General features: G+C 41.6%; 1 protein-coding gene across 1 annotated transcript in view; it reads left to right on the forward strand.

Annotated features, from left to right (window-relative positions):
* The window catches only part of LOC147683948 (maltase-glucoamylase-like), a 588,456-nt gene that overhangs the window by 446,722 nt on the left and 115,092 nt on the right, over nt 1-26,642 (forward strand). Inside the window, exons 55-57 of the mRNA XM_086944339.1 lie at nt 6,467-6,595; nt 11,905-12,015; nt 25,065-25,127. Of these exons, the coding sequence (XP_086800465.1) occupies nt 6,467-6,595; nt 11,905-12,015; nt 25,065-25,127 (303 nt within the window). The remainder of the gene's footprint in view (nt 1-6,466; nt 6,596-11,904; nt 12,016-25,064; nt 25,128-26,642) is intronic.

Genomic DNA, 26,642 nt, shown 5'->3' on the forward strand with positions numbered 1-26,642 from the left:
CAATTTGGTTAATTCTAGAATTTAACAGTATTTAGCTCATTTGAAGATATTAAAAATAAATTTGGTGTAGAATATCGAGATTTCTTCAAATATCTGATGATTTGGATTAACATACCCAGAAATGGCAGAACAAATTAGAAATGCCAGAGACCTCAATCCAGAGGCCATTCGAACTTTCCCATTCCCTATTAATGTCAATAAAATTACAAGCTCAATTTTATAAAACCTTTTTTCAATTATATTACACCCCCAATAGAATAGCCAAATGGAGTACTGGTAAAGGGGCACAATGCCCCAGATGTGCGATGCCTGAAGTAGATCTAATACATATGTTTGCCACATGCAGGACACTTAGCACCATCAGACGGGAAATCTCTATCTTTCTCTCAGGAATCTTTGAAACAAGAATAGAGATATCAACTGCTGAAATAATACTGGGGGCAGACAGGGATATTCGACATAACATAGTGACGGGACTTTTGTTTGTTTCAATGGTAGTGCTTAGAATATGTCTGGCATCGGTCTGGCTAGACCCACACCAGCCAACATTTCAGCAATGGCGGGCACGACTGCTAGCAACATATAACCTGGAGATCGCTATCTACAGCAGGAAGGGTAGGAACAAGAAAAAGAAAGGATTAGAAATATGGGACCCCCCTTACACAATGGATAGATCGTCCTGATTAACCAATTATTTAATTATTCTGATATAAACATTACTGTATTAAGTTCGAATATGTTTTTTCATTATGTTTGCACCCACCTACGTATGTTTGTTTATATCAATTAAAAATGCCTGTATTGGGGTGGGAAGGGGAGGCGGCAGGGTGGGCCTGTTAAAAATTGTAAACATTTAAATAAAGATTAATTAAAAAAAAAACAAATAAAGCCTGGACTGTGGCACTCAAAAGCTTTAATGGCACTGGGGTAAGCCATGTTTACTACAGTCACTCAGCTGGCACCCTAGACAGATAATGTACTTAGCATGACTTATCTCCTCGCAGCTTGAGGAGCAAAGGCAAACCCTCGTAATAAACATCTCTTCCAAACAACTTACAAGAACGCAAGAACTAGTCTTGAATAAAGGCACCTCTTTCGTGCCAACTTACCACACCAACAAATTGGAGTTAGAAGTTTCAGTTTTTCGATTCTTGCGGAAATTGAGACTAAAACACTTTTTTGCTAACGTTGTTCCAATTACAGATATACCAACACCGGACACTGACACGGATGATTCTGAATTGAGGAAATTTAAACCCAAAAGTTCATTCATGGCACCAGTGTCACATAAAATCATTGACACTTTTGAAGCATTGGTTCGTCACGACCTGTCTCAACTCAACCTACGACCACGAGCCAAGGCAAACTTGAGAAAAGATGAAATGGACATTCTACACAGACTACAAATAGATGAACAAATAACTCTACAGATGGCAGACAAGGGAGGAGCCTTGGTCCTCATGGACACTAGCTTCTATGTCAACAAAGTAAATGAACATCTGGAAGATACCACTACGTACATCAGATTGGACAATTACCCTACTAACAGTTTCATAGACATTCTCAACCAAATTTTAGAGAAAGCAGTCAATATGTCATGGATAACACCAGCACTACGTAACTTTCTAACTGTGCAGTATCCGAGAAGACCCAGACTTTACATGCTTCCAAATGTACACAAGAATTTGAACAATCCGCCCTTTCGACCGATTGTGTCTGGGTGTGACTCGATTTTCGCACCGGCAGAACAATTGATAGATCACTTTCTTCAAAAGTTTGTGCAATCTTGACGGAGTTACGTGAAGGATACCACTCACTTCTTAAACTTACTACAACAAGTACAGAAGGATTATAATCCAGATTGGCTAATGTGTACTATCGATGTTACATCGTTATAGACTTCCATCCCTCTAAAAGAAGGAGTAGAAGCTTGCGAATGGGCTCTGCTACAGTTACCAGAATTAACAGTCAATAAAATATTTCTATTGGAACTGCTAATCTTTTGTTTGCAACACAGCTATCTCACATGGCAGGACAACTACTACCTTCAAGTGAGCGGAACCTCTATGGGTTTTTCAGGAGCTCCAGCTTATGCTAATTCATTTATGGCACAGTTCGAAGACAATTTCATTTACAGTAATGAAATTTGGTCCAGCAATCTCGTGTTTTACATCAGATTCATTGATGATATCTTTCTAGTTTGGAGGAATTCCAAAAACATCTTGGAACAGGCGATTAAAGAATTGAACCATAAACATGAAAGAATCAAATTCACATATGAGATCAGTCAAGAACAAATACACTACTTGGATGTATTGATCAGCCAACAAGACAATACCTTGGAGACAACGGTTTATACGAAACCTACAGATAGAAACAATTTGCTGTTATACACAAGTTTCCATTCTCCATCGCTGCTAAGAAACCTTCCATACTCTCAAATGTTGAAGGTTAAACGGATTACCTCTAACACCATTAAATTACAAGAGGCATTGGAAAAACAACGAGAAAAATTTAGTGAGCGTGGTTATCCGTCTGAGGTTTTATTGAAAGCAATTAACAAAACAGAATCTCAAGATCGAAATACCCTACTGATTTCTAAGCCAAAAGAAAAATCAAACCGGCATGTTTTTGTTTCTAAATATTCATCTAAATCCCAAGCGATCAAGAAAATCATCAAATCAAGATGGGAATTACTGAGACAAGAGCCAGATTTCAAGGGACTAAATGACGCAGAACCTCTATTTGCGTATACACGTAGCAAAAATATTAAGGATATCCCAACATGCAAGGCAGCCATTGAAGAATCATATCAAGGCATGCGCAAATGCCACAACTGTGTGCATTGCAATAACGTCATGACAGGCAACACAATCAATCATCCGCACACTGGCAAAGATATTTCTCTAAAATACAATGGGGACTGCAACAGTTCCAATGTAATATATACCATTAAATGTCCATGTGGTTCCTTATATGTAGGAAAAACAGCAAGAAAAATCAAAATACGAATCACGGAACACAAAAGCACATTCCGCACCAAATCTGCCAAATCTTACTTCACAACACACTGGTCAGAACATCAACACAACATAGCGCAGTTGCGTTTCACCATTCTCGAAATAATCACAGTCAAACTTGGGTTCGACCACACAAGACACTTAGCACAAAGAGAAGCTTGGTGGATAAAATTTCTGCAAACGTTGGTACCCGGTGGACTCAATGACAGAATTGAGTTACAATGTTTTCTATGAATGTCACTGTTTTTTATGTCATGCCTTACATGCTTTTGTAAATGGGTTTATTTTTAGGTCAACAGTCACAATGAATAAGTGGTTATAATAGTTCTGTTTTTCTTCCACTATCTTCACTATTTGGATATATTCACTTTCCAGCACTCACTGCTTCAGATCCTTATTAATAAAATTTCTCTCGCTTGTATTTCTTATTCTGACAAAATCTTTCACAAAATCTTTTCATTTCTCAAACTCACTAGAAACTCCCGACTTCATCACTTGGTAACTGGTGTTCTTTAGCTTTTTGTGCACTTCGTAATTCATTTTTTACGTTTAGCATCCCCTTTCATTAGCAGTAGTTACATGATCCACAAAGTATTTTCATTAGAAGTTATCAATTTACACTCTTTTTCTAACATCAGAAATCGCGTCTTGGAATAACATTGACTTCATTTATCACACTCGATCATGCGGGACGGTTTACAAAGACCACTTAAACATGGCGCAACTCTAGCAGTCCTCTTTCACTGTTTACTTGTTAACAAGGTACACGCGTCTCTTTTATAAGGGTTCGCGTGTAGCTAGCATCGCGTCTCGGCAGCCTTCATGTCGGAAGTTCTCTTTTTGCGTCGGGTAAGTCTGGCTTAGCTGGAAATCCTTTACCAACTATTGTTAGGGTCATACAGACCGCCATTTGTTGGAGGTCCGTTTCTCACAACGATACTCTTTTTTATAGAACGTGATTCCATTAATTGAAGCTTCAGAACCACTGACGTAGTCAAGTTCTGGTGAGTTAGAGAGCGCGTCATTTCTGTTTTTATCACACTAGCATTAGCAGTATTCTCATAAGACTATATGCATTTATTGCAGATTAGCCAAGTAACATATACTCGAGAGAGTACTCAGCAGCATAGAGTCAGTTACGCTTTAGAAGCCAGCTTTGAATTTCCAATTCGGTGAGTTTGGAAGTACACAGTAAACTCTTTTTTGATTTCTTTCTCAATCAGTATAGTTTAGCAAATTCAGCACACTGTTTTCGATTTAACAATTAGCTAATATTGGGTCCATGACCATACATTGAACATAGGCAATCTGTAATAATTATTTTTTGAGAGTTTTGTCTACGTTATTTAATAAGTGGTGAACTTTTGAATGGACCACACAGTGAGTATTATTCTTAACCGGGGGCTATTATTCCACTATAGGTTGACATTGGTACATGTTCACGTTTACTCCAGATGCAAACACGCAATTTGTCTCACGGATACTCTAGTGACTTAATTAAAACCTCTTTCTAAAAGTAAGTACGTCCTCTAGTACTTGACAGTTTTCCTTTGCTTGCCCTGTGGGATTTCGAACTTGTATGGTGGAGGGAACAACTACACTTCTAATTCTTGCTTGGGCATACACTATGGTGAAGGTTTTTCTATACTGTTTTGGCGCTTTACTAGTCGTTTCATTAGCCACAGTAGTTTTTACATCAGGTTGTGTTCTGTAATGCTCACTCTCCTGAGTTCAGTTTGACCTATTAATAAGTCTATCATGTGATTTTTTACCTTAATCCTGTACCTTCAAAATTGCTTTGTTCGTAAATTCTCTTGAATTAGCTGGTTTTACAAGAGCATTGTGTAAAAGTAGTATATCGACAGTTTTGTTCTTAAAATGCTGATAAAGTATTTTCATATTTACTTCTTTTATAGTGCCCCTGAAGAAGGGAGTTCCCGAAATGCATTGGGCCTTTTAGTTCAACAGTCATTAAGTCATCTAGGTCTATCAGCAAATGTATATCGTTGGTTGTTTGTTGAATGTATCAACATAGCATTTACTTATGATTGCATATTTATTTTTCAAAATATATAATTTGTCAGAAAATATATTGAAAATCTTGTGTACATTAACATATTTTGTCTGTCTCGATTATTTGATACCCTGACCAAAGTACAGCTAATTTCTTTATCATTGTTATACTTTATATCAGTAGTGCGTTTGGCATACTAGTGGTAATTCCACCAGTTGTTGTTTTATCTCCTGTTAGCTCATAAAGCTAGACACTGGGCTACCACAAAGGACCAAACGGCTGAGTACTGTAGAAAGTCAATAGGGCCTTGGAAAGCGTTTCCCTATACATTCTGACACTTCCTTATTCTTTCTAAATTCTGTTCAGAGCTTCCTGAGTGAAAAGTATTTGAAAAATAAACCATGTGATTTCTAAAGATTGAACGATTCAGAAAAGGGGGTGGTGATGAACAGAGTGTCTGAATTAAGCAGACCACTCTTACCCAGTCCAAAGATCAGGGCTTGATCCATCATTGTTATTTATCTCACTGCACCATCCCAGCTCAGAACCTGGCTATATGCAAATCAGTCTGTCTCTGGCCCAGTGCATCATGGGAACAGGGCAGACTAAACTACCAAGCCAATTCTTCACCAGAAAGGAGACAAGCTACCGGGGACCGGTTTCTGGCATTTCAGCCGTCTTCGGCCCGGCTTGCTTGAATCCTGATGGTGCAGTGAGAAAGGGACTCATGTCTGAGTATACCCTGCCACACCTATAGTGGCCAAAAACGATTCAGAAAAGGGGGTGGTGATGAACAGAGTGTCTGAATTAAGCAGACCACTCTTACCCAGTTCAAAGATCAGGGCTTGATCCATCACCGTTATTTATCTCACTGCACCATCCCAGCTCAGAACCTGGCTATATGCAAATCAGTCTGTCCCTGGCCCAGTGCATCAGGGGCCAGGGACAGACTGCACCATCAGGATTCAAGCAAGCCGGGCGGAAGACGGCTGAAATGCCAGAAACCGGTCCCCGGTAGCTTGTTTCCTTCCCAGTATAAGAATTGGCTTGGTAGTTTGGTCTGCCCTGTTCCCATGATGCACTGGGCCAGGGTCAGACTAATTTGCATATAGCCAAGTTCTGAGCTGGGATGGTGCAGTGAGCTAAAAAACGGTGATGGATCAAGCCCTGATCTTTGGACTGGGTAAGAGTGGTCTGCTTAATTCAGACACTCTGTTCCTCACCACCCCCTTTTCTGAATCATTTCTAAAGATTGAAAGCATTGAATCCAATGTACTGTTTGATATTATAATAAAGTATGTGTTTGCTTTTCAAAAAAAAAAAAGAATATTTGACCCAGACAAATTATATCTAAATCAAAATTGAAGCATTCCAAACATTTGTGCAGAGAAATTTTCAGGGCACATCTAAATGCTAACTATTTTATTTACAGGATGTCCAATATGCTGACATCGATTATATGGTCAGACAGATGGACTTCACACTAAGCCCCTTGTTTAGTGGTCTTCCCGCACTTGTAAACAAGATAAAATCAGAAGGAATGAGATTTATCATCTTACTGGTATGTATAGCTCATCCGCTTCTCTGGTTATGAAACAGTATTTTGGCACCGATGATGTGTACCATTAGATCATCCTCACTGTTCACCAAATTCATTTTAGTAAGATTTTTTTAATGATGGTATAAGACAACATTGTTATTATTTTCTTGACAACTGTTCTATGCTTTGGGTACCGCATAACATATGACAGGAAAGAAACATGTACATTGTGTAGTAGCCACTCATCTGATTGACCACACTGTTTGTGTTCCCTCCGTACTCTTTTGAACTGTGAAATTCTCCAGTTTTTGAAGGCATCGCTTCATATGCAGAATTTATACTAATATAAAAAGTGGTTTATTAAAATGATCAAATACACAAACAACACATATCAGAGTTTGAGCTCAAGATTAAAAAAAGAGATCTAGTCCAAATTTAAGACATGACTTGGGATGACATCTGGTGAGGTTTGTCAAAATGTGCCCCTTCTTGCAAGAGAAAACATATTGTCAAACATCACAGACACACCTGGTGAAGGAACATTGGCTGTGAAAATCCTTCAATTTCTGAATGCTGCCTTGACCAATATCCAGGGGAGTCATGCAGGAACTGTTTATTGGAATCACTGAGGTATAAGTTAGATTATCCTTTAGGAACCATTGCAAATAATTTACAACCCTCAGGGCACAGCACGGTCATGTACAGCAGAGGCTATCATACTGTCAAGTCATTATACAATGCTTTGAATGGTAAACCCACTGTGAAGACAATTGTTAGTATTCAATCAATTTGAATTAGTATTCGGGATCCGTACCTGTGGGGCAGGGAAAATCAAAAACAATTTAAAAAAACACTCAACAATTTACAGTCAAACAACCAAAACATGCATCCACATGTTTAGGCAAAAGACGTGACATTTCATTTTGTAATTTAAGATCACACAACATGCTGGAAAGATCAGTCACTTAAATAAAAGGAGGTAAAACATGCCCCAGCATAACCCCCATACCTTTTCAAAACTTACATCCGCAGCCTTAGAAGGGTAGGAGCTGACTCTGAGAGAGACTCATTCAACCACAATAATAAATTTAAATAGACATGTATCTCCAAACACAGAAGCTAGTTGAGGATAGCATTGTAGAGATTAAAAATCGTTGGCACTTTCCTTTTAATTGTTCTGTTGTTGATTGCATACAACCTTCAACAACAATAGCTCCTTAAAATCAGATAGAGTAAATTGTAGTTAGGGAAACTTGTCAAGTGCTACTCTTATAGAAATATTGCATTTTACTTGATCTTCGTATCATAGTTTAATTTGCAGCTGCTCCGAACTTTTGGTCTCAAGCGTACACTCTCATTTTTCATTACATACTGATATTGTAATGCCATCACATTAGGCATGACTATTTAATTTTCTGTATTCAACAACCAGCTGAATTGTAACTGCTACAACGGCTCTTTTTCTCTTCGGAGCATTGAAAGATGGGAGAACTGTTGCACATTCTGGGAGAATGAGAATGCCGCCATGCCAAGTTCAGGTGGCAGACTACACTTGTAACTAGGTAGTTAGGAGCCATATATTCCTTTACCTAATCAAGTTCCTGTCTCGCTCGTGGATATCTAGAGCCACATGCATCAATGGAAATACCGGTCTCAAAGGAGCAGAAATGTTTGCATTTGTGATGCATCATCCCAAAAGCAAAAATCGCACTTTAAGTAATTACTAAATTTGCGATTACTTTAATTGTGATTGCATTAAAGGAATCGCAAATTGTGATTCATTAAATGCAATGCATGAACGAAAAAATTATTGCAAGTTTGCAATTATGAAAAACGCAAACTACCGTCAAATCAAAGTTGATGGTAATTTGCGAGAACTGAGAAAAATGCACAAAAGTGCATTTTTATAAGTTCTGTGCTGCATACATACATGCCTTTGGGATATGTGTATGTGCAACATGTGATAACAATGCAATTTCAGGGGTGCATCAGGGTGTCGTTTTGGCACCCTTGCACTCTTGAAATTGCATGCGCAATTTACGAATACCTATTTCGTACTCGCAAAGAGCGCATGCAATTCCGATTCATTCCAATGGGCCTCTAGGCTCATAGGAATGAATAGGAAGGCATTCCTAATTGTGACTCACAATTTGCAAGTTGCAATTAGGGAATGTGTAGGAATCAAACTTTTTTTGCGATTCTTACATGCGTAGGCAATTGTGGGTCCATAATTGCGATTCCTTAATAGTCACAATTAAGGAATCAGAATTGCCTATTTTGATGCATGTACGCCCTAATCCCAAGTCACCTGATGGAACTAGGTCCAACAGACACAAGGAACTATTATTCGTTTTGTAGTAGATACAGGGAAAACTATGGGATTGTAAAAAAAAATATTCCTTTACACAAGCACCCACCTGTCAATTCAAGATCAATGGGACTTCATAGGATAGAGTAGGAAGCTATCTCTGTACTTGTTCCTACATAAAACGTTCAGTTTAATCATTACTAACTTTCTACAACAACTTTTGGTCCTGGTGTCCTCAAACAGCCATCAAAGGGTCTCAAATATAAAAGCTATTGCAATATTGAGTCTATTTGTTAATTTCTAGCTTTTCAAATTAAGAAATTATTACTCATTCTGGATAGCCCTTTGTCTGACATTATGTTTTTTTCCTTATATGGTCTTGAACTATGTATACACTAAGAAATTGGGTTATTAGTTGAGAGGGATGGAAGCTCTACTCAAGTTATAAAAACAGGCCTTGTTATGGTGAATAACAAAAGTCACCAAACTAACTTGTGCCTAATGCTCCGGTAGCTTATCAAATGCAGACAGGCTTAACTTACAGGCTATATGTGTAAATACTTTATGCAGCACACACATAGTAACAAAGTGAAAACACAACATAAGAAACATCCCGAGCTAATTTAGAAAAATAGACTACATTTTAATAAATAAATGATATCAGAACAATAAAAAAGCAATTAGTAAAACCAGAGATATCAATTTTTAAATTTTTTGGTGAAAATAGCACCAAGAAGCACACTTGTGGTAATCTGATCTCAGTAGCCTGAGAGAGATTCACAAGTTTAGGCCGACCATGATGGAGTGTGGGTTAGATACACAGACCAGGTTACAGGTTAGTCTCGCTGAAGACTTACCTTCTCAAGACCTGCACCATTTTCTCTATTTGCATTTACTGTGGCCGTGAGAAGGACGCTTTCAATGCAAGGTCAGGATCGAGCATTGTGTGGATGGTCATTGCTATAGTGCAAAGAGCCAGTGACTGCTGAAGCTTAACATTGGTTGATCGTCGTGGACGGTCACTGTCGGCACAAAGAGCAGACCCCACTGGAGCTTCAGTCATCACGGATGGACAAGTCTTGACACAAAGAGGTCACTTCATGGTCACAAGGAGCTCGAACTTCAGGATTTTCACCTTTTCTTGTGTAGGAGTTATCTCTGATTCAGTCATAGGCTGACTAACTGGGGTATGTCTTGGGGGGATAACTCTAACAAAGGGCAGCAGCAGGGCTCAGGCAGATCCAGTTGGTGATGGTATGTGTACCGGTTGCAGGGACGCCTCTACAACCTTGATGTGTCCCTGCAGGAGGTGAACCAACTGACCTTTGCAGTCACTGCAGAGAGTCTGACCTCAAGTCGAGCATGTCCAATCCTTCTTCATTTTCATTGCAGCCCCTCTTCCTTAATCAAAATGGCAGTCCTTCTTGGGAATCTTCCACAGGTCCAGGAGTGTTCTGAGGAGAGGTTCTAAAAGTCGCACTTTTATGCCTGGTTCCAGCCTCTTTATGTGGGAGAATTTCCTGCCCTACCCCCAAAAATGGTTCTATACAGTTCTTTCCCTGGTCTTGCTTCAATCTGTCTAGGGTGACAAAGGCATCCTTTGTTTCATTGTCTGAGTGCCCAGGACACTGGCAGATAGGCACAGTTGGTTTGAGCAGAAATATGGCAACTTTATAAAAGTAGAATATTCAAAATCGCAACTTAAAATTTGACTATGCATTAAAGATTATTTTAAATTACAATTATTTTAAGTGTAACTGTAATTTCTCTATCTGCTTCCAATCTGAAGTTAGCACTAAATACATGTAATAAGGTAACCCAGTATTAGTCAGTGGGACACATTGCCTTACAACAGTGAAAAACGTATTTAGGAGTTTTTTACACTGTAAGGAAATATAATACTTAATGACACGTCCTATTTTGAAATATCAGGCGTCTTGCCCTGTGAACATTTAGGGCTATCTTAGGAGTGATTTACTAGTACATTGAATGTGCCAATTGGGTATAGGCCTGTTTTGCCATGTTTTAAGGAGAGAGCAGAAGCACCTTAGCATTGGGTAATAGGGGTAGAGTGCTCAGAGCCCTAATGCCAACAAAATCAAATTCAGCAATGTAAGAGGGTCAAGGCAAAAATGTTGTGGGCAATCCATCCCAAAAATACCAGGTGTAACATATACTACTCCTTTCTTTCCTGTCAACAATTGCAATGTTAAGCCCTGAGCTCATTCAGGTTATCAAAGGAAGTAACAGTAGAGACTTTGACATTATTTGCTGCTCCACTACTTCAGAGAAATTGAGATTGGAAGTTATGGAAGCTTTGATAGACTACATGGACAGCTGTACTTCTTCACCTCAAATTAAGCCATGCTGTCCTTATATGTACAGTTTTTAATTCTATATAACATGCCACGGTATTAACACGCTGGTCATCCTCCAACTATATAAAAGAGACAAAAGATAAGATTGTGCCTGTTTGCTACAGAAGATAAACATGTACCAATATTGTGCCAATTTAGTCTGATGATCGGGTAGTATCCTGTACTCAACCAAAAATCATGAAGGCATTCAACTTATTTCAAACACCCACATCCTTTTGAGGTTTTTGCTGTTGTCATACTTTAGCAAATGCCTTATACAAGAAAGCACACAGATTTGCTAAATGGGAAATGCCATAATCCTGCTGTAATGTTCCAATTTTATATGTGAACAAATCCTTTTGTAAGTGCCTTAAATCTTTAAGGTGAACTTCCATTCATAAATTACGGTATCCGCTCAGCTACATTGCACCCATGGTGGGAAATACCTTTGAGAATGTGTCACTTTGTGATGAGAAATATGGTAATGACAAGTCTAGTTTGATTAACTTATAGCTTACATTTGCTCTTTAAATTCACGCTGCTGCTTTCAATTTTGTATCGCGGAATCCAGTGATTTTTTTTTAACAATGTTCCTTAACATTAAATGAAATACATTTATGAATAATAACTCATTTTGATTTCCATACTAAACATCTTCTTCTTAGGATCCAGCAATTGCAGGCAATGAAACTGAACCATATGATGCATTCACAAGAGGGGTCCAAGAAGATGTGTTCATTAAGTGGGCAGATGGAAGTGACATAGTTTGGGGGAAGGTATGTATTTTATTTGGAGCACAAAATGTATTTAATTATTCAAGATGTATTCGGAACACAGACGTTCAAATCTTACCATTTCCATTGGACATCTCTCTGAGTAACAAAAGTTAGTTTAAGACGTGTTATTCATTTTTGGGCTTCTATCATTTTTTTTGTATGTTCCGGTGATGCAGAGTGCAGACCCATGTCTACTAGGGAATTCAAAGCCACTTAGCATGCCTTTTTATGGCCTCGTAGATATGGTGTAAGGCAAAGAAGTGCAAGTCACTGTGTTGCCTTACGCTGCATCAGGAAGGCATTCTATGTGTGTTGCAGTGAGTGCTCCCATGTAACGCTCATGGGTTTTAATGCATTCCCAGATTTACAAGGATCTGTAAACTTGGGAATGCAACAAAACTATACACCTCCCCAGGGCAGGCATAACAAGGCGAAATATACTAATTTCTCCTCATATTTTTCTCTTTCTATGTGCGCTGCATTGTGCAGCACCCATAGAAAGAGGAAAATGCCTACATGGACTGGGTTTGTGCAGGAAGGAGTCATTTTATGCACAAAAACAATCTTACCAACAACGCAGACACTCTTGCACCGAGGTGCAAGGGGGCCTGGATGTCGCTAGGCAGCCAAAATGGCAGCTCAGCAGGAAAGGACAGGAATGCACCGTACATCATAAATACAGCACATTCCATCCTTTTCCTTTTGACGGAGGGCAGCATAGCAAAGTGACTTGCTGCACTGCCCTATGTAAAAAATTCATAAATGTAGCCCCAAGTTTCTGAAATAAGACAGTTTTGTGTATACACATCAAGAATAAACAACTTTATAGTTTAGAATTTGTTCGTTTCTGCTTTGAAATGGGTTTGATTACATTCTGCTCATAATAAGCTTAAAACATAACAAGATATAGCACTTTCTATCATATATTAGCATATGCTAAACATACTTTAGAATATAGTTCGTTTTTTATCTTTTGGTGATGTAGCTTAACAGCTATAGCGGTCAACCTCCAAGCTGGGGAACCGGGTTTGATTTTCAGCGGGACGCTCAACATTCTGCAATTCTGGGAAAATCACTTAGGGGTTGATTAGGAAGGCGCTAGGACCGCGACCGAAGGGCTCACAGTGGCAACTGCCAGCCCTGCCGTGGTGGTCCTTCCGCCATCATACAGCAATTTTCCCACAGCGGAAGTAGAACCACCAAAATTGTTCCGATTGCCTGGCAGACGGTGCAGGGAACATCAAATGGTGGCGGTGCCTAGCAGTCACCGTCCACCAAATTATGATGTTGTTTTTGAAAGTCCTTTCCATGGCGAGCCCCCCTTGTGTAGGGGGTGGTGAGGGTGCACTTGTGGGGTACCCATGGTATCCCTACATTTCACAGCACTATGTGGCAGGCACCACCTGGTGCCTGCCACGTAGTGCTGTGAAATGCGCAACATGCCATTATCACTTTATGGCTGGTGCTGCTGAAAGCAGCGCCCACCACAATGTTAAACATCAGAATGCGACCGCCATGGTGGCGGTCGCATCCTGATTTGTGATGCTGGACCGCCACATGTAGTGGGGACGGTCCCGGTCTACACAGGGATGACGGATGAACTCCAGTTCGTTTGCCATCCTAATGAGCCCCTTAATATTCCCATGCCTAACAAAAAATTAATGTGTCTCTGTGTAACATAACTGGTGCTCATGTTAAGCGCTCCGATACCTTCGGAACTAGTTTGTGCTATATACAACTTTAAATAAGCATTAAAAAGCTGTCTTTGGATCAAACACCCAACATCAACCTAGTAGGAAAACATAGCACTGTTAAATCAGCTATGCAATCCCACTATGAAAGCAAAACCATGTAGTCACACAAACCTAAGTAAAGGTACACTCCGGTATTTAAAATCGAATACACAAACTGTCAATGCATTATTTCAAAACATTTTATGGATTTCACGTAACGTGAAATGTGGACATTTTGCACATTTTGTCAGCATAATATTTTACCAAAACCTGCTAAAATTCAATCCAAGTCAAAAGCCAAAAACCAAAACAGAGAAAAGGAAATACATCTTGACACATTTTTGTCCTGCCTGCACAGCTCGACAAATAAAGAATTCCAGATCATCTTAAAATAGAACACCCACCAAAAGAAGCCCTTCGCTGTTGTCAGTGACCAAAGATCGGTGAAAGTAAGATCACCAAACAATTGTGCAAAAACTTTGAGATTAGTGCCAATATTCACATAGACATTCTTACTCTAGACACGGGAATGTTATTAACGTCCATCATGCCCTTCTCTTAGCCCCGGAAAAGAACAATGTTGCTGAAGCTATCACTTTAAACACAGTGGATTACCCTATTGTTTTGAAACTTCTGCATATATGTGCAAGATGTTAAATGAGACCCAACTGGCCAAAATCCTTTCTTTCAAGTACAAAGTCGGATTTGACTTAACTTACTGAAGTTCTGTAGGGTTGAAATATATGGTGCTGCATGCTGAAATCCACACTCAGGGGCATATTTACAAACCCCTATCGCCACAGCATCATCACTTTTTGTGACGTTTCTGTGCGATAGGGGCTTTGCCTTATTTCAAAGACAGCGCTAAGCCACTTAACATGGCTTAACACAGCCTTGTAAGTTAGGCCCCTTTCACGCTATGCTTAGTGTGAAAGGGGTGGGCAGTGAGTGTTGCGGTGGTAGTTCCACAGCAACACCTATTAATTTTGATGCTGCCCCCTATCTAGAATGGACAGCGTGAATTGGAGGCAGTGCCAAATTTAGGACCAGAGAAAACCTGGTCTTAACTTGGTAAAACAAGGAGAAATGCTTTATTTCTCCTCATTTTTGCTTTTTCCATGTGTGCTGCCATTAGCCTCACACATGGAAAAAGCAAAACGCTTTGGATTTTTTATGTTCAGGAAAGTAAATTCAAGTACAATTAATAAAGTGCAATGAATTCTTGAAGTATTTGCAAGATAGAAATATAATTTCTGCTTCTTAACAAAAAAGGCTTCTATACCATATAAACAGGAAAAGAAGAAACATATTGAGAGTGTTGTGCAATATTACCTTATGTTACAATTAATCAAAAATCTTTATTCAGATTGAAATTACTTCATAAAAGAATAAAAATGGCAGCAGACTACACACAGAGCATTAGTTTCAAATCCTTGTAACACTATAGCAAATCAGCATCTCATTATAGTGAATTTAGTGATAAGGTTCCTTGCCAACCTATAGTACAGCAAGTATGTATTATGCACAACGACCAGTTGTACAGACAAGAAAAAGGATTAAGCAAGTTGTAAGATATCAATTCAATTCAAAGAAACTTTATTCGGATGTCAGTTGTAAGATATATTAAAGCATATTGGAAACGGATTCATTATCACGATCAATAGTGCACTATGTACATACTGATGTGCTATGTTTTGTGCAAAGACATTCAACTGTACAAAGATGCAGGAAAATGATATAAATGACAAGATCGTGTTATTCAATAATAGGATGGTTAGAAAAGTTCAGACAAATATTTTAAAATACAATCATACAGCCTACCGTAGTGTCATGCGAAATTGTATGAAAAATGCATAAAAATTATTAAAAACGAAATTCCAATTGTCGTAAAATATTTAGTGTGACCTCGTATCCTCAATGTGCAATACTAAAAGTCTGAGGAGTTGCCCAAGGAAAGTGAATATTTAAGGAATTCACATACAGAGAGACACATACAATTATTTGGGAGCATCTGCATGTAGTAAACAGCGCGCCTAAATTGATTGTCTGCAGCCTTTGATACCATCTCCCACAGTATCTTGAAACATCGACTGTTGGTGGTGGGCATCAGAGGGAAGGCCCTCGACTGGTTTGAGAACTATTTAACTGACCGCTCTACTACCGTTCACGTAGACTCTAGCTTCTTGCAGTCGACCAGTCAGTGTAGGTGTTCCACAGGACTCCATTCTTAGCCCCATGTTGTTTAATCTCTATTTAACACATTTAGCTGTCATCATCAGGTCATATGGATTTGAAACTGTGTCGTATGCTGACAACACCCAACTGCTTGTTAACTTTCGTCCAGATTACATCGATACTAAATCTCATTTCAAAAACTGTACGGTCCAGGTGAACGAATGGATGGGTAGAAATACATTACAACTAAATGGTAGCAAGGCCGAGATTATCCAGTTTGGCAGAGCAGAGGAATCCTGGATGCATGATTGGTGGCCCCTGGAATTGGGCCCATGTCCTTCTCCTAAGCTAGTAGTTCGCAACCTTGGAGTTACCATCAACAGTTGATTGTCCTTGAAAACCCATCTCAACCAGATTCTTGGGCCTGTTATGGTACCATGCGTAATCTTCGCAGAATCTTCAAGTGGCTACCTATTGAAGCCAGGAAACCTATGGTGCAGGGTCTTGTTATTAGCCGACTGGATTTTGGGAATGCTCTGCTGGTGGCACTCAATGAAGATCTGCTTTCCAAGCTTCAGACTCTTCAGAACACTGCTGCCAGACTCATTCTCAATATCCCTTCCAGATCGCCTTCCGCCCCAAATCTTAAAACTCTCCATTGGCTTCCGGTGTGGCAAAGAGGCCTTTTCAAAATCCTATGTCTTACACACAGGATAATGTATGACACCGGCCAAAGATATCTAGCTAAAAAACTTCAATGGTACATGCCTGGAAGACCTTTAAAGTCTGGTTCCAAATCGTACCTTATTCAACATCGCAATCGAACTTGTCAAAATGGCGGCCGATCATTTTACTATTTTGCCCCTATGCTCTGGAATAAGCTACCATCACATCTCCAGTCCATAGTTGACCATAGATTTTTCGAAGGGAACTAAAAACGTGGCTCCTTCCCCAGCACGCTTGCTTTCACTGTTCCTGTCGCTATCATCTCCGCTGTTGTTGTTGCCTAGCGCCATGAGACCACTCCGGTGATATGTGCACTTAAGAAGAACATTTGACATTGTCATTGACATTAAAGCCTAATGTTTTGAATAATGATAATTATAAAAAAATCTGGGGGCTTCATAAAACATACAGAAAATATAAAATGTGCTACGGTATGCGGTGATGATTCATCACAGATATAAAGAAGAATAGATTTGGGGTCAAAATTGCCCAGAGGAAAACCACACAGGTCATTACTCCATATTTTTCAATAAATTTTGATTTTTATTGATTTTCCATTTTCTTTAATTCATCATCAAAGGTTTATATATCAATATCGTTGAGTAATCACTGTTGGAAACTCATGAGAGGCGAACTGTGTCCGGGTCACGGGGGCTGACTCTGCCCCCGTGACCCGGACACAGTTCGCCTCTCATGAGTTTCCAACAGTGAAGGAGACGAGAAGAGAAGTGACCCTGAGAAGGAGAGAGGGCCCCTGAAGAAGGGTCACATGACCTGACCCGAAATGCATTGGGCAGAGTTATAATGGATATATACTGATTACTCAAAGATATTGATATATAAACCTTTGATGATGAATTAAAGAAAATGGAAAATCAATAAAAATCAAAATTGATTGAAAAATATGGAGTAATGAACTTTTGTCAAAAGGAGATAACATAGGAAAAGAAACAATCAAAGTTTCAAGTTAAATTCTAGCGCACAGTTAGTGGAAGTTAGTCAACTCCCACATAATCCATCATTATAAAAGACACGAATAGGCATCGTGTGACAACGTGTAGCGCTAAACAAAAAATCGCATATACCTCAAGAAAAACTTTTTGAATAAGAGTGTGCACAGAGACCAAAAAACTTTTCTTATTGAAAACCACACAGGTCACATCTGATACTACCCAAAGGAAGCTTTGCAATAGGGCCCTTTCCCTTATGTTGGTGACATACAAGAGGTATGGCTCAACCCCTTTGGACGTTTGTAGGCTCATCAAAACTCAATATAAGGCCTCATCACCTCACAATCTTCCTTTCTGGGGGCTGCCCTTTTCAGAAATAGATCCTAATCTTGGCAGATTTCCCCTTTTGAATGGTGAAAGGGCCGAGGATTAACTCTGGCCTTCCCTGCTTTATAAATATATTTCAGCCACGGGATGCTTAGGCCGTAGTTGCAAGACAGACAATCCTCTATGACATCCCTGTTAAAAGAGGTCTCAGGGTTGCTCCAGATAGTGGACCAAAGAGGAAGGGGAGCCAGTCCCACAAGATCTGTGACATAAGTCAGTCCCAGTTCCTCCTGTAGAAAGTGCTGTGAGCTACCTGTTCCAAAACCAAGAAGCCGCTGACCAAACAGATTTTCCTCCCTCTGAAGCCTGCTACAGTCACTATACCCCTATATCCCAGCCCCTTAGGCGAGGACAAGTATTCATTTCTGTTTGTAAATTTCTAACAAAAGTGCAATGGATTTGCTGCCTACTCTAGTAGATACGTTAAAAAGGGCTCCCACTGTGCTGTTAAATCTAGAACTTTATTGGTGAGATAGAGTACAAGACTGTTGTTACTGTCAAAGCTCACTCCCAGGTAAGGGAATTCGCTTAACTTGGTGATTTTTGTGTCTAGGTCCAATTGATCCATATAGGATACAACATTGTCAGATAGGGACTGAAGTCTATTAGGTGTGCAGGAAAGTAGGCCCACGTCATCAGCATATAATAACGCTGCCACAGGATTGGATTTGATCCTGACCAAATCATGGCGGTTCCAAATGAGGAGGGGAGTCTACATCGTTTGTGTATAAAATTAATAGGATTGGTGCAAAGATGCACACTTGCTGTACACCCCTAGTGAGGGAGAATAAGTGGGTGCATTCTGCATCTGTGCTAAACCTCACCCTGACCAAGACCTCACAATCCATTGCATGCAGAAAATCTACCAGATCCTGCGGCATACCAAGCCGCTGAAGGATAAGCCACAGTTTGGATCGGTTGACTCTTTTGAATGCACTGCTCAGGTCCATAAATGAGAGGTATAACGGGCACTTCTGCAAAATTTAGTATTTTCCCACTATTAGGTTCAGGTTGAGGCATTGCTCCTGTGTCCCCCGACCTACCCAAAAACCATTGTGGGCCCTTATCATGGCTCCATTCTGCTTGACTTAACCCTCAATCCTGTGAAGAATCACCCTACCTACTACCCTGATACAAGAGTCAAGGAGTGAGCTAGGCCTGTAGCAGCAAAGGTCCCGCCTAAAGCCCTTCTTTAAGATTCGTACGATGGTAGCTTTTTGCCATGATGAGGGAATCTTATAGGATACAGCAGCACTGAGAACATTGGTGATAATGGGTGTCGACAGATTAGTGTTGCCTTTATATATATATATATCCATTGAAGCCCCATCTGTTCCTGTAACTTTATTTGAGGGGCTATCAATGATGGCCTGTTTATCTTCTCAAGGTAAAACCTAATTGTTAGGGGTAAAGTGGGACTGGTATCATCTTATTCATTGGGCAACAGGCCTTCAAAAGAAAAAATATACGTGAAGTGGTCTATCCAGCTCTGGGGAGTAATATTCAAGCCCAGACCCTTATACTTGTTTATTAGTTGCTGTTCATCATTGACCAGAATTTTTTAGATTCCATACCCTTTAAAGCAGTAACAAGGCAATTTCCTGCCTCTTCCTTGATAGTTGATTTACGATTTTAAATTGTGGACTTATAGTGCTCTCTGGCTTTGAATATATTTTCCTGAACTCCGGCCTGGAGTTTAGGGCAGCCCTCATATTTTAGTTTGAAGTCTTACATTCCCTGTCAAACCACCCCGGGATGGAGGTAACTACATATTTGGGCATGATTGTAAGTGTAGATTTAATATGGCTATGTAGTATTTCCAAAGATGTAATGGTCTTCAAGGCTAAACAGTTTTCACATAGAAGGTGATCCATGGTCAGGGTCAGATTGGCCCTAACAGCCTTGGCAGTTATACGGGTGGTGTCAATATCCTTCCGTCTGAGCTTAAACTCCGTGTAATTAATGGCCAAGTTGGTTACAACTTTCAACAGAATGGTTTGTTGCCCTAATGGCAAATTTAGGGTCATTTCAATCTACTGGAGATAGCTCCGCATACCACTACACAGTTCATCAGCTCCTGAGATAAAAAGCCATGGTCTATGGTGGTACCTTGTCCCTTGCTTATGAAGGTTGGATAGATGATTCTCATTACCCCTGATTTCCGCCAAATCACAAAAATTATATTCCAATAACTTGTGAAAAAGGGTTTGCCCTCTGTTATCAGTCACGTCATCGGGGCATAACGGTGCTATCACAGCAAATGGATCAGAGATGGTGTCACAGAGAGGGCCATTTTAACGTCAAAATCCCCCGACAATTGCCAAAAACCCTCCCAACTTACACTCTGCTCCACGTTTTTGTATCCCAAAAGGTTTAAGTAATGCCCTGATTTTGCTGCCCAACTCCACTACTACTTTGCAGAACTTGATCACCAAAAAATTAAAAGAGGTGTGGTGACAAACAACTATAGTATATATACTTTTTTTAAAGAAAGCATGAAACAACTGATTTAGCTTAATCACGGTTGAATTTCTAATTGATATTCCAAGTTAAGGTGCATAGATGGTGATGCACCGTAATATCAGCACAGGTGAGCTTTGGCCACAATGGCATGAACAGATTACCCCTCTTTCCTAACATTAGAATAAAAAAAAAGTCTCTCCTTTTTACATTTTTGGGGGCAATCATTAAATGAAATATCGGCTGGGAGAGTGGCCAGAAAACCCATGCTTGGTTGAGGTGCCCCCCGTGGAACAGAGTATAGCTTGGAAAAGTGGGCAAACCAAACATCGCCGGGGATATTACAGGTGAACTGAAGATCAAGAGGCTTGTCCCTGGCTCTCAACAGATCCCAGAACCCCTTTAAATCTTTCCTAGTGCTTGCCTCCACTAGCTCCCACCAGAAACTGTATTCATGAGCCTCCCTAGCCTCAGCTACAATTTTTTTATAAAGTTTCCTCGGAAGTCTGATATTGCCTGGATCCTTACTTTTCACTGCGGAAATGAGTTCCCCCTTAGCAACCCGACATTTGGAGGAATACCACTTATCTCTCGCTCTAGAAGCACCTTTCGCTACAACCCTTGCACTGGATTGGGGTATAGTAAACAGATCACTTAGTGCCGCAATAGTTTCTGTAGATATCAGTAGAACAACTTGGCTGGTGACACCTAAGGCTTCGAGGCGCGACCCCACTGCTGACATAATGGTCTCTGCCTGAGCCATCCTTTCCTCGTCCGCTGCTGCTTTAGCCCACTTTAGGCGCCTACCACAGTTTGAGGGTACAAGTTCGTGGGAGGTTTTCCACTTGTGGGCAGACTTGGCTCGGTTCCCCGCCTGCCAAGGCGGAGTGAGGGTTAACGAGAGAGGATTGTGGTCGCTATCACAAGACGCTACAACCTCCATGTCATGGTGAAATGACCACAGATTGTAGTTCAGCATAATGTAGTCTATTCTGGAGGTGTGTCCCATCCTGTTGTAGGTATGCGCACCCATAGAATCCGATTTGGATCGTCCATTAGTTGGTCTCAGGTCGTGTTCCATGCAGAGTGCATTGATGTCTATCGCACTCTGCGTCCATTTGGGGATCGGATCCAGGGTCAGGGTGGGGATACCTCTCCTTGTATCCTCATCCCAAGTGTCCAGAATGTCCTCCCTAGCCAATGGTTCGAAGCAGCAGTTGAAGTTGCCTGCAAGGAGAACATAAGAATCAATACTGCAGGCGGCTAGATCACTGTTTAATCCTGTAGAGGGTAAAGATGATACCCCACCCCTGGCCCCCCTTAAATAAAGGTTAAAAATTTCTATTCTAACTTCCTTCCCCCTGGGCATGATATGGTTATCCTCTGAAGGTCAGGAGATTGTGTGGTCTTTTGGCTTACACTTAAACCTAGTGCGATGTTGACCCATATAAGAAGGCCTCCGGACGGGCGACCTTTGCGTCCATGTTTTTGGAAAGCAGGGACAAAGTAGGTTGTGAAGCCTACTCTGTGCCTGGGTTCTAGGCACCAGGTTTCCTGCAAGAGGCAGATGTTGTAAGGGTCCAAAAAGGCGTTCCAATCGGGGATTTCAAGGTTACGGGCAAGCCCCGCCACATTCCAGCTTACAATCTTTAGCAAGGGTTCGGCTGGGGTAATCCACCTTGAGGGGTTGACAGGTATAGCCAGATTGGACACAGGGCCTGCCACCCCCGCAGCTGCTCTATTTAACCTTTGCGATGGCTCGATCTGATGATAGTTGGGAGCCATTGCTACGCCGGTCAGCTTTGTATCTATTGGGACATTCTGGATGGGTGACAAGGGAATCATACGAGTTGAGTCCAGTCGTTCCTCAACGACTTGGGAATGTAAAGTGCAAGAAGTGTTCAATCCCCCCTCTATCGGCAAGGCATATAGCTTTCTTCCTGGATCTAGGGGACTGGCAGCAGTAGGTTCAATCAACACAGAAAGAGATTCTGTGTACCCTAGGACCTGTGGTGATGGTGCTTTTTCCGCTGCTTGGAGGGCAAATTGCCTTGGACGTCAATCGACCTCCTGAAGACCACCAAACCTATTTGAGGTAGGGAGGCCATTCCAGTTTAAGGGGAAATCTTGGTGGATATTTGGATGGCTCCTCCATGTATGGTGATGTACTAGTGACCAATCATTTTCCCGAGTATGTTTAGGGCGTGGTGGATAAAAAAAGGACAATGGCCTAGGTATAACAAGAGAACCTACACCAATGGGCCAAGAGCAAATGTGGTGTGCCGTATGTGGGTCCCCAAAGGTCACCACTATGCAATCTCCGGAACTGGTTTTCCTAGTTGGACCCACCCAGGGAATTCTACGTACCATCAGAACTCTGCTTCTTCAGCCATTGGGAATTGGTCTGTTCACATTGAGCCAATGCATAATCTTATTCTTCAGAGACCAATGATTCTCGTGTTGACCATTTCCGATCTGGGGGACGCCCGTCAAAACAACCACATAGTCATTGGCCTCTGGAGGGAGATCGATATAGCCCCCTCTAAAATTGTTCTTAGCAGGAGGGCCCTCGGTTGGTTGTTGAGCCACTTCTCTGGGAGGGGGTCTAAATGGGCCAGCTGCATTGGGATTAGCTGGTGGTTGAGGAATGGGGCGCTTGGAAGTCTTAGGTTTAGGGGCGGTGGTAATGTGATCCACACCCACGGTCCGTGGTTTGGGAACCGGCCGTACAAGAGCTGGTACTGGAGGGTGAGGTTGCGGGGCTTGTGATATTGGGACTTGGGGTGATGGGACAGCTACAGGAAGGCCTTGGTTTTCTAGACTTCTCAGGCCGAGAGTGGCCAGGGCAATAATGCTCTTTTCCATCTCGAGCAAGTTGTTCTCAATGCGTGAGAGTCTAAGATCGAGGGGGGAAGAAGCTTCTTAAGAGTTTCCCAAACTAAACCTTTGAATTCCCCATCATTCCTTTCCAGACCCTCTACATGTAAGCCCGCGTCCTCTGTCATGATGGGAGAAGAAGCAGTGTCTGCCCCTTCTTTGGCTCCCTCACGTTGTGGCTGTTCCCTAGAAACAAACCCTCCTATAGCATTGGATACCGGAACGTTAATCAATTTCAACTGTTGTGCTACCGCAATTTTAGCCTTCTTACGAGAGTAAGCAGACCGAGAATTGCGTTTCCTTTTAGGTTGTTTGTCCTTAGTTGTAATACACCTAGGTGAAAGCATTACAGGGGTGGGGGAATTGAAACTAGCATCCTGTTTAAGAGAAACATTAGGTGGGTTCACTTCACCTTCCTGGGTCGGTGGTTCTAAAGCAGGGGAAAGAGGGGGAAGAATCGGGGTGTGGTGAACATCAACCTGTGTGACTACACAATGGGGGATGGCTGGACGCTCCGGGGTAACCGCGGTGGCTATGTGGCCCAGGGAGGATTTTTTAGAAAGTTCGATTACCTGGGACAGTCTTCTAGCAGCTGCCAATTCCAGGGAGACACGAGTCTGAAGCTTAGAAATTTCTTGGTCTATGGCTATGTTAGTGCGGGTAATAAAATCGTGCATAGGACCATTGATTGGCGGGCCACCCTTGGCGGCCTTGCTCCGTGTTAACCTGGTGCACATGATTTAATTACAACAACCAGGGCAACCCCCTAGCTTAACAGTGGAGATAAAATAGTAGAGTGGTTTGCCGATGTGGAGTCAGACAAAGAAATGTCAGGAAGAGGACGAAAGAGGGAGGCCCAGTCCAGTCCTCTCCGTCCTCGAACGGCCTCAAACGGCCCGCTCTTAGCCCGGTCTTCGCCCCGAGCTGTGTCCCGCGCTGCGGGAGTTAGAGGCTGTATTATAGGGCCGTGATGGGCAGGGGGCGGGCCAGCAGGGAGAGCGGACCGGATGCTGGTATCCCTGGTCTCGCAGGGACTCCTGGTTGATGGAGTCCCCGCACGCTCGCAGCCCCGCCGAGCCTCACGCCCTGACTGCCTTGCTGATCCTCCTCCTTGAAGTGTGGTAGCGATACCCCACGCACTCCTGGGCGAAGCGGCAGCCGCGGAGCGGGTGCGGCAAGAAGTGGAGTCAGTTGCCTTGTGCAGGTACGCCTGTGAGATCGCCTGTGCTGCGCCGCCTCCGTAGGTTCAGAAAATCGGTGTCCCAGTGAGGAAAGGTGGTGGAAGCCTTAACAAGCTTCAGCTGGGCAGGGGGCGGGCCAGCAGGGAGAGCGGACCGGATGCTCACACAGGTGAGCTTTGGCCACAATGGCATGAACAGATTACCCCTCTTTCCTAACATTAGAATAAAAAAAAAGTCTCTCCTTTTTACATTTTTGGGGTCATGGAAAGGGGATGAAGCGAAATATTGAAAAAAGTATATAGGACTTTATTTTTCCTGCTACTGCCTTAAGAAAGACCAGAAAATGCAAGGGTGGTCCCAAGGGTTAACCTACAGCGACCCAAGGCTATTAATTTTTTATTTTCTATATCTCAATATTCAATTGTGCTTTAAATAAATATCATCAAATTCATAAATATTTCATTTTTAGTGCAGTTAGTTTGGCCATTTGTGAACAGTATATGCACTCAACATTTAATGGTTAAATACACTGATTGCTTGTTCTTGTGTCTCAATTTTAGGTGTGGCCAGATTTTCCAAATGTAACAGTTAATGAGTCAGTGCCATGGGAAGAGCAAGCATGGGTACAGTATTTCTTCATTTGTTTTTTTAAGATGCTATACCATTTTTATAGATTCAATATTTTTATTGATGCAGTCATATTTTGATTCTTAATTTACGCTGCAGTGTGTTATTGAACAGGTATTACAATCTGTTTTGTTAGTAAAAAGTATACTAATATGTGTGATAATACTAACATTGTACAATGATAACATCATAGTCACAACCATGAATATGTTGTGCATGTTTTTTAACTCCAAGATAAAAATCATAAGGGCACATCAGGGGCCAAATTACACATAGTGCCCTGGGGGTGCAATAGGCATGAGTGTCTGCTTTTTACATCACCAGGGCACTATGGCATTATAGAAGGAGCAACCGACAAGTGTGCAGCCGCTACTGTAATGCTGATAGTGCCGGGAGTTGTGTGTCGTGCCAAAGCTATATTGAGAGGGTGCGCCCTGATTTGCGTAGGGGCATCACACTTTGCAAACGGGATAATCACTATGCCTCTGCATGCGTGCTGTACACGGACAAAGGCGCACAGGCAATCATACTCTTGCGAGGCGTACTGACAATGCGCCACTAAAAAGGTGGTGCACAGTGAGTGCTTCCCCTTAGAACAGCCCACTGGAGGGGGAAACGGAGCCCATAGCTCCTCAGACATCGCCCTGCAGATAAGCACAGTCACTCTTTGCACCTGTGTACAAAGGGGTCTCTCTCCCTTTTTAGGTCGAGCATAGACAGCACTTGCACTGTGCGGAAGATCTGTTGTATGTACTTTGTGGGCTCTGGAGATCATCCCCAGGACTTGTCTACTTCCATATTTGCTTATGGACTCTTTTTTCAGTTCAACTACCTCGGTTTAACTGTCTTGATAGAAAACGACCAGTTGAGGTCAGTAAAATACCAGAATTGTTTTCTCCTTAGGGACTTTTTTATTTTTCTGGTAGCTGCCTCTATTTAACATTCGTGATAGAAAACGACCAGCAGAGGTCAGTAAAATACCAGAATCACTTTAGCATTCCCTAGATTCGAGGCCATAGAAACGTGTCTTTCATGAGCATCTGTAAACAACCGAAGACGCTGATTTTAAATTAAAAACACAACTTTGGACAATACCATTTCCCACCTATAGGCAGTATCTCTCTCCATGTGTTCCCGTACCTGGTGTGTTCTGCATTTTGGTGCTTACTTTTCTCCATGTGAAAGAACAGTAACTGTTTCAGCACCCAGGCTAATGTGCTGCATAGCTAAATACATATAAGGTCCCAAAGGCGAGACCAATTGCATTGCAAATGTTTGTTTTAAAGTGCAGGCAGACTGCTATCTGCACAGAAACACCGAGCAGCTTGTAAGCAGCTGTTCTATATTTCACTAAATGTTCTGCCCCAGGGCAGTGCAAGGTCGCTGGTGCCCTGGGCACACTGCATTTATTGTAAAAGAGTGCATTATTACTCTGTGCCTCTTGCACCTTTTGAAAGATGCTCCATGGAGCACACAGGGAAAGTATGCTCTCTGTGTGTACATATAATACA

The sequence above is a fragment of the Lissotriton vulgaris genome, chromosome 11 (genome assembly GCF_964263255.1).
Source record: "Lissotriton vulgaris chromosome 11, aLisVul1.2, whole genome shotgun sequence".
NCBI classification, from domain to species: domain Eukaryota; kingdom Metazoa; phylum Chordata; class Amphibia; order Caudata; family Salamandridae; genus Lissotriton; species Lissotriton vulgaris.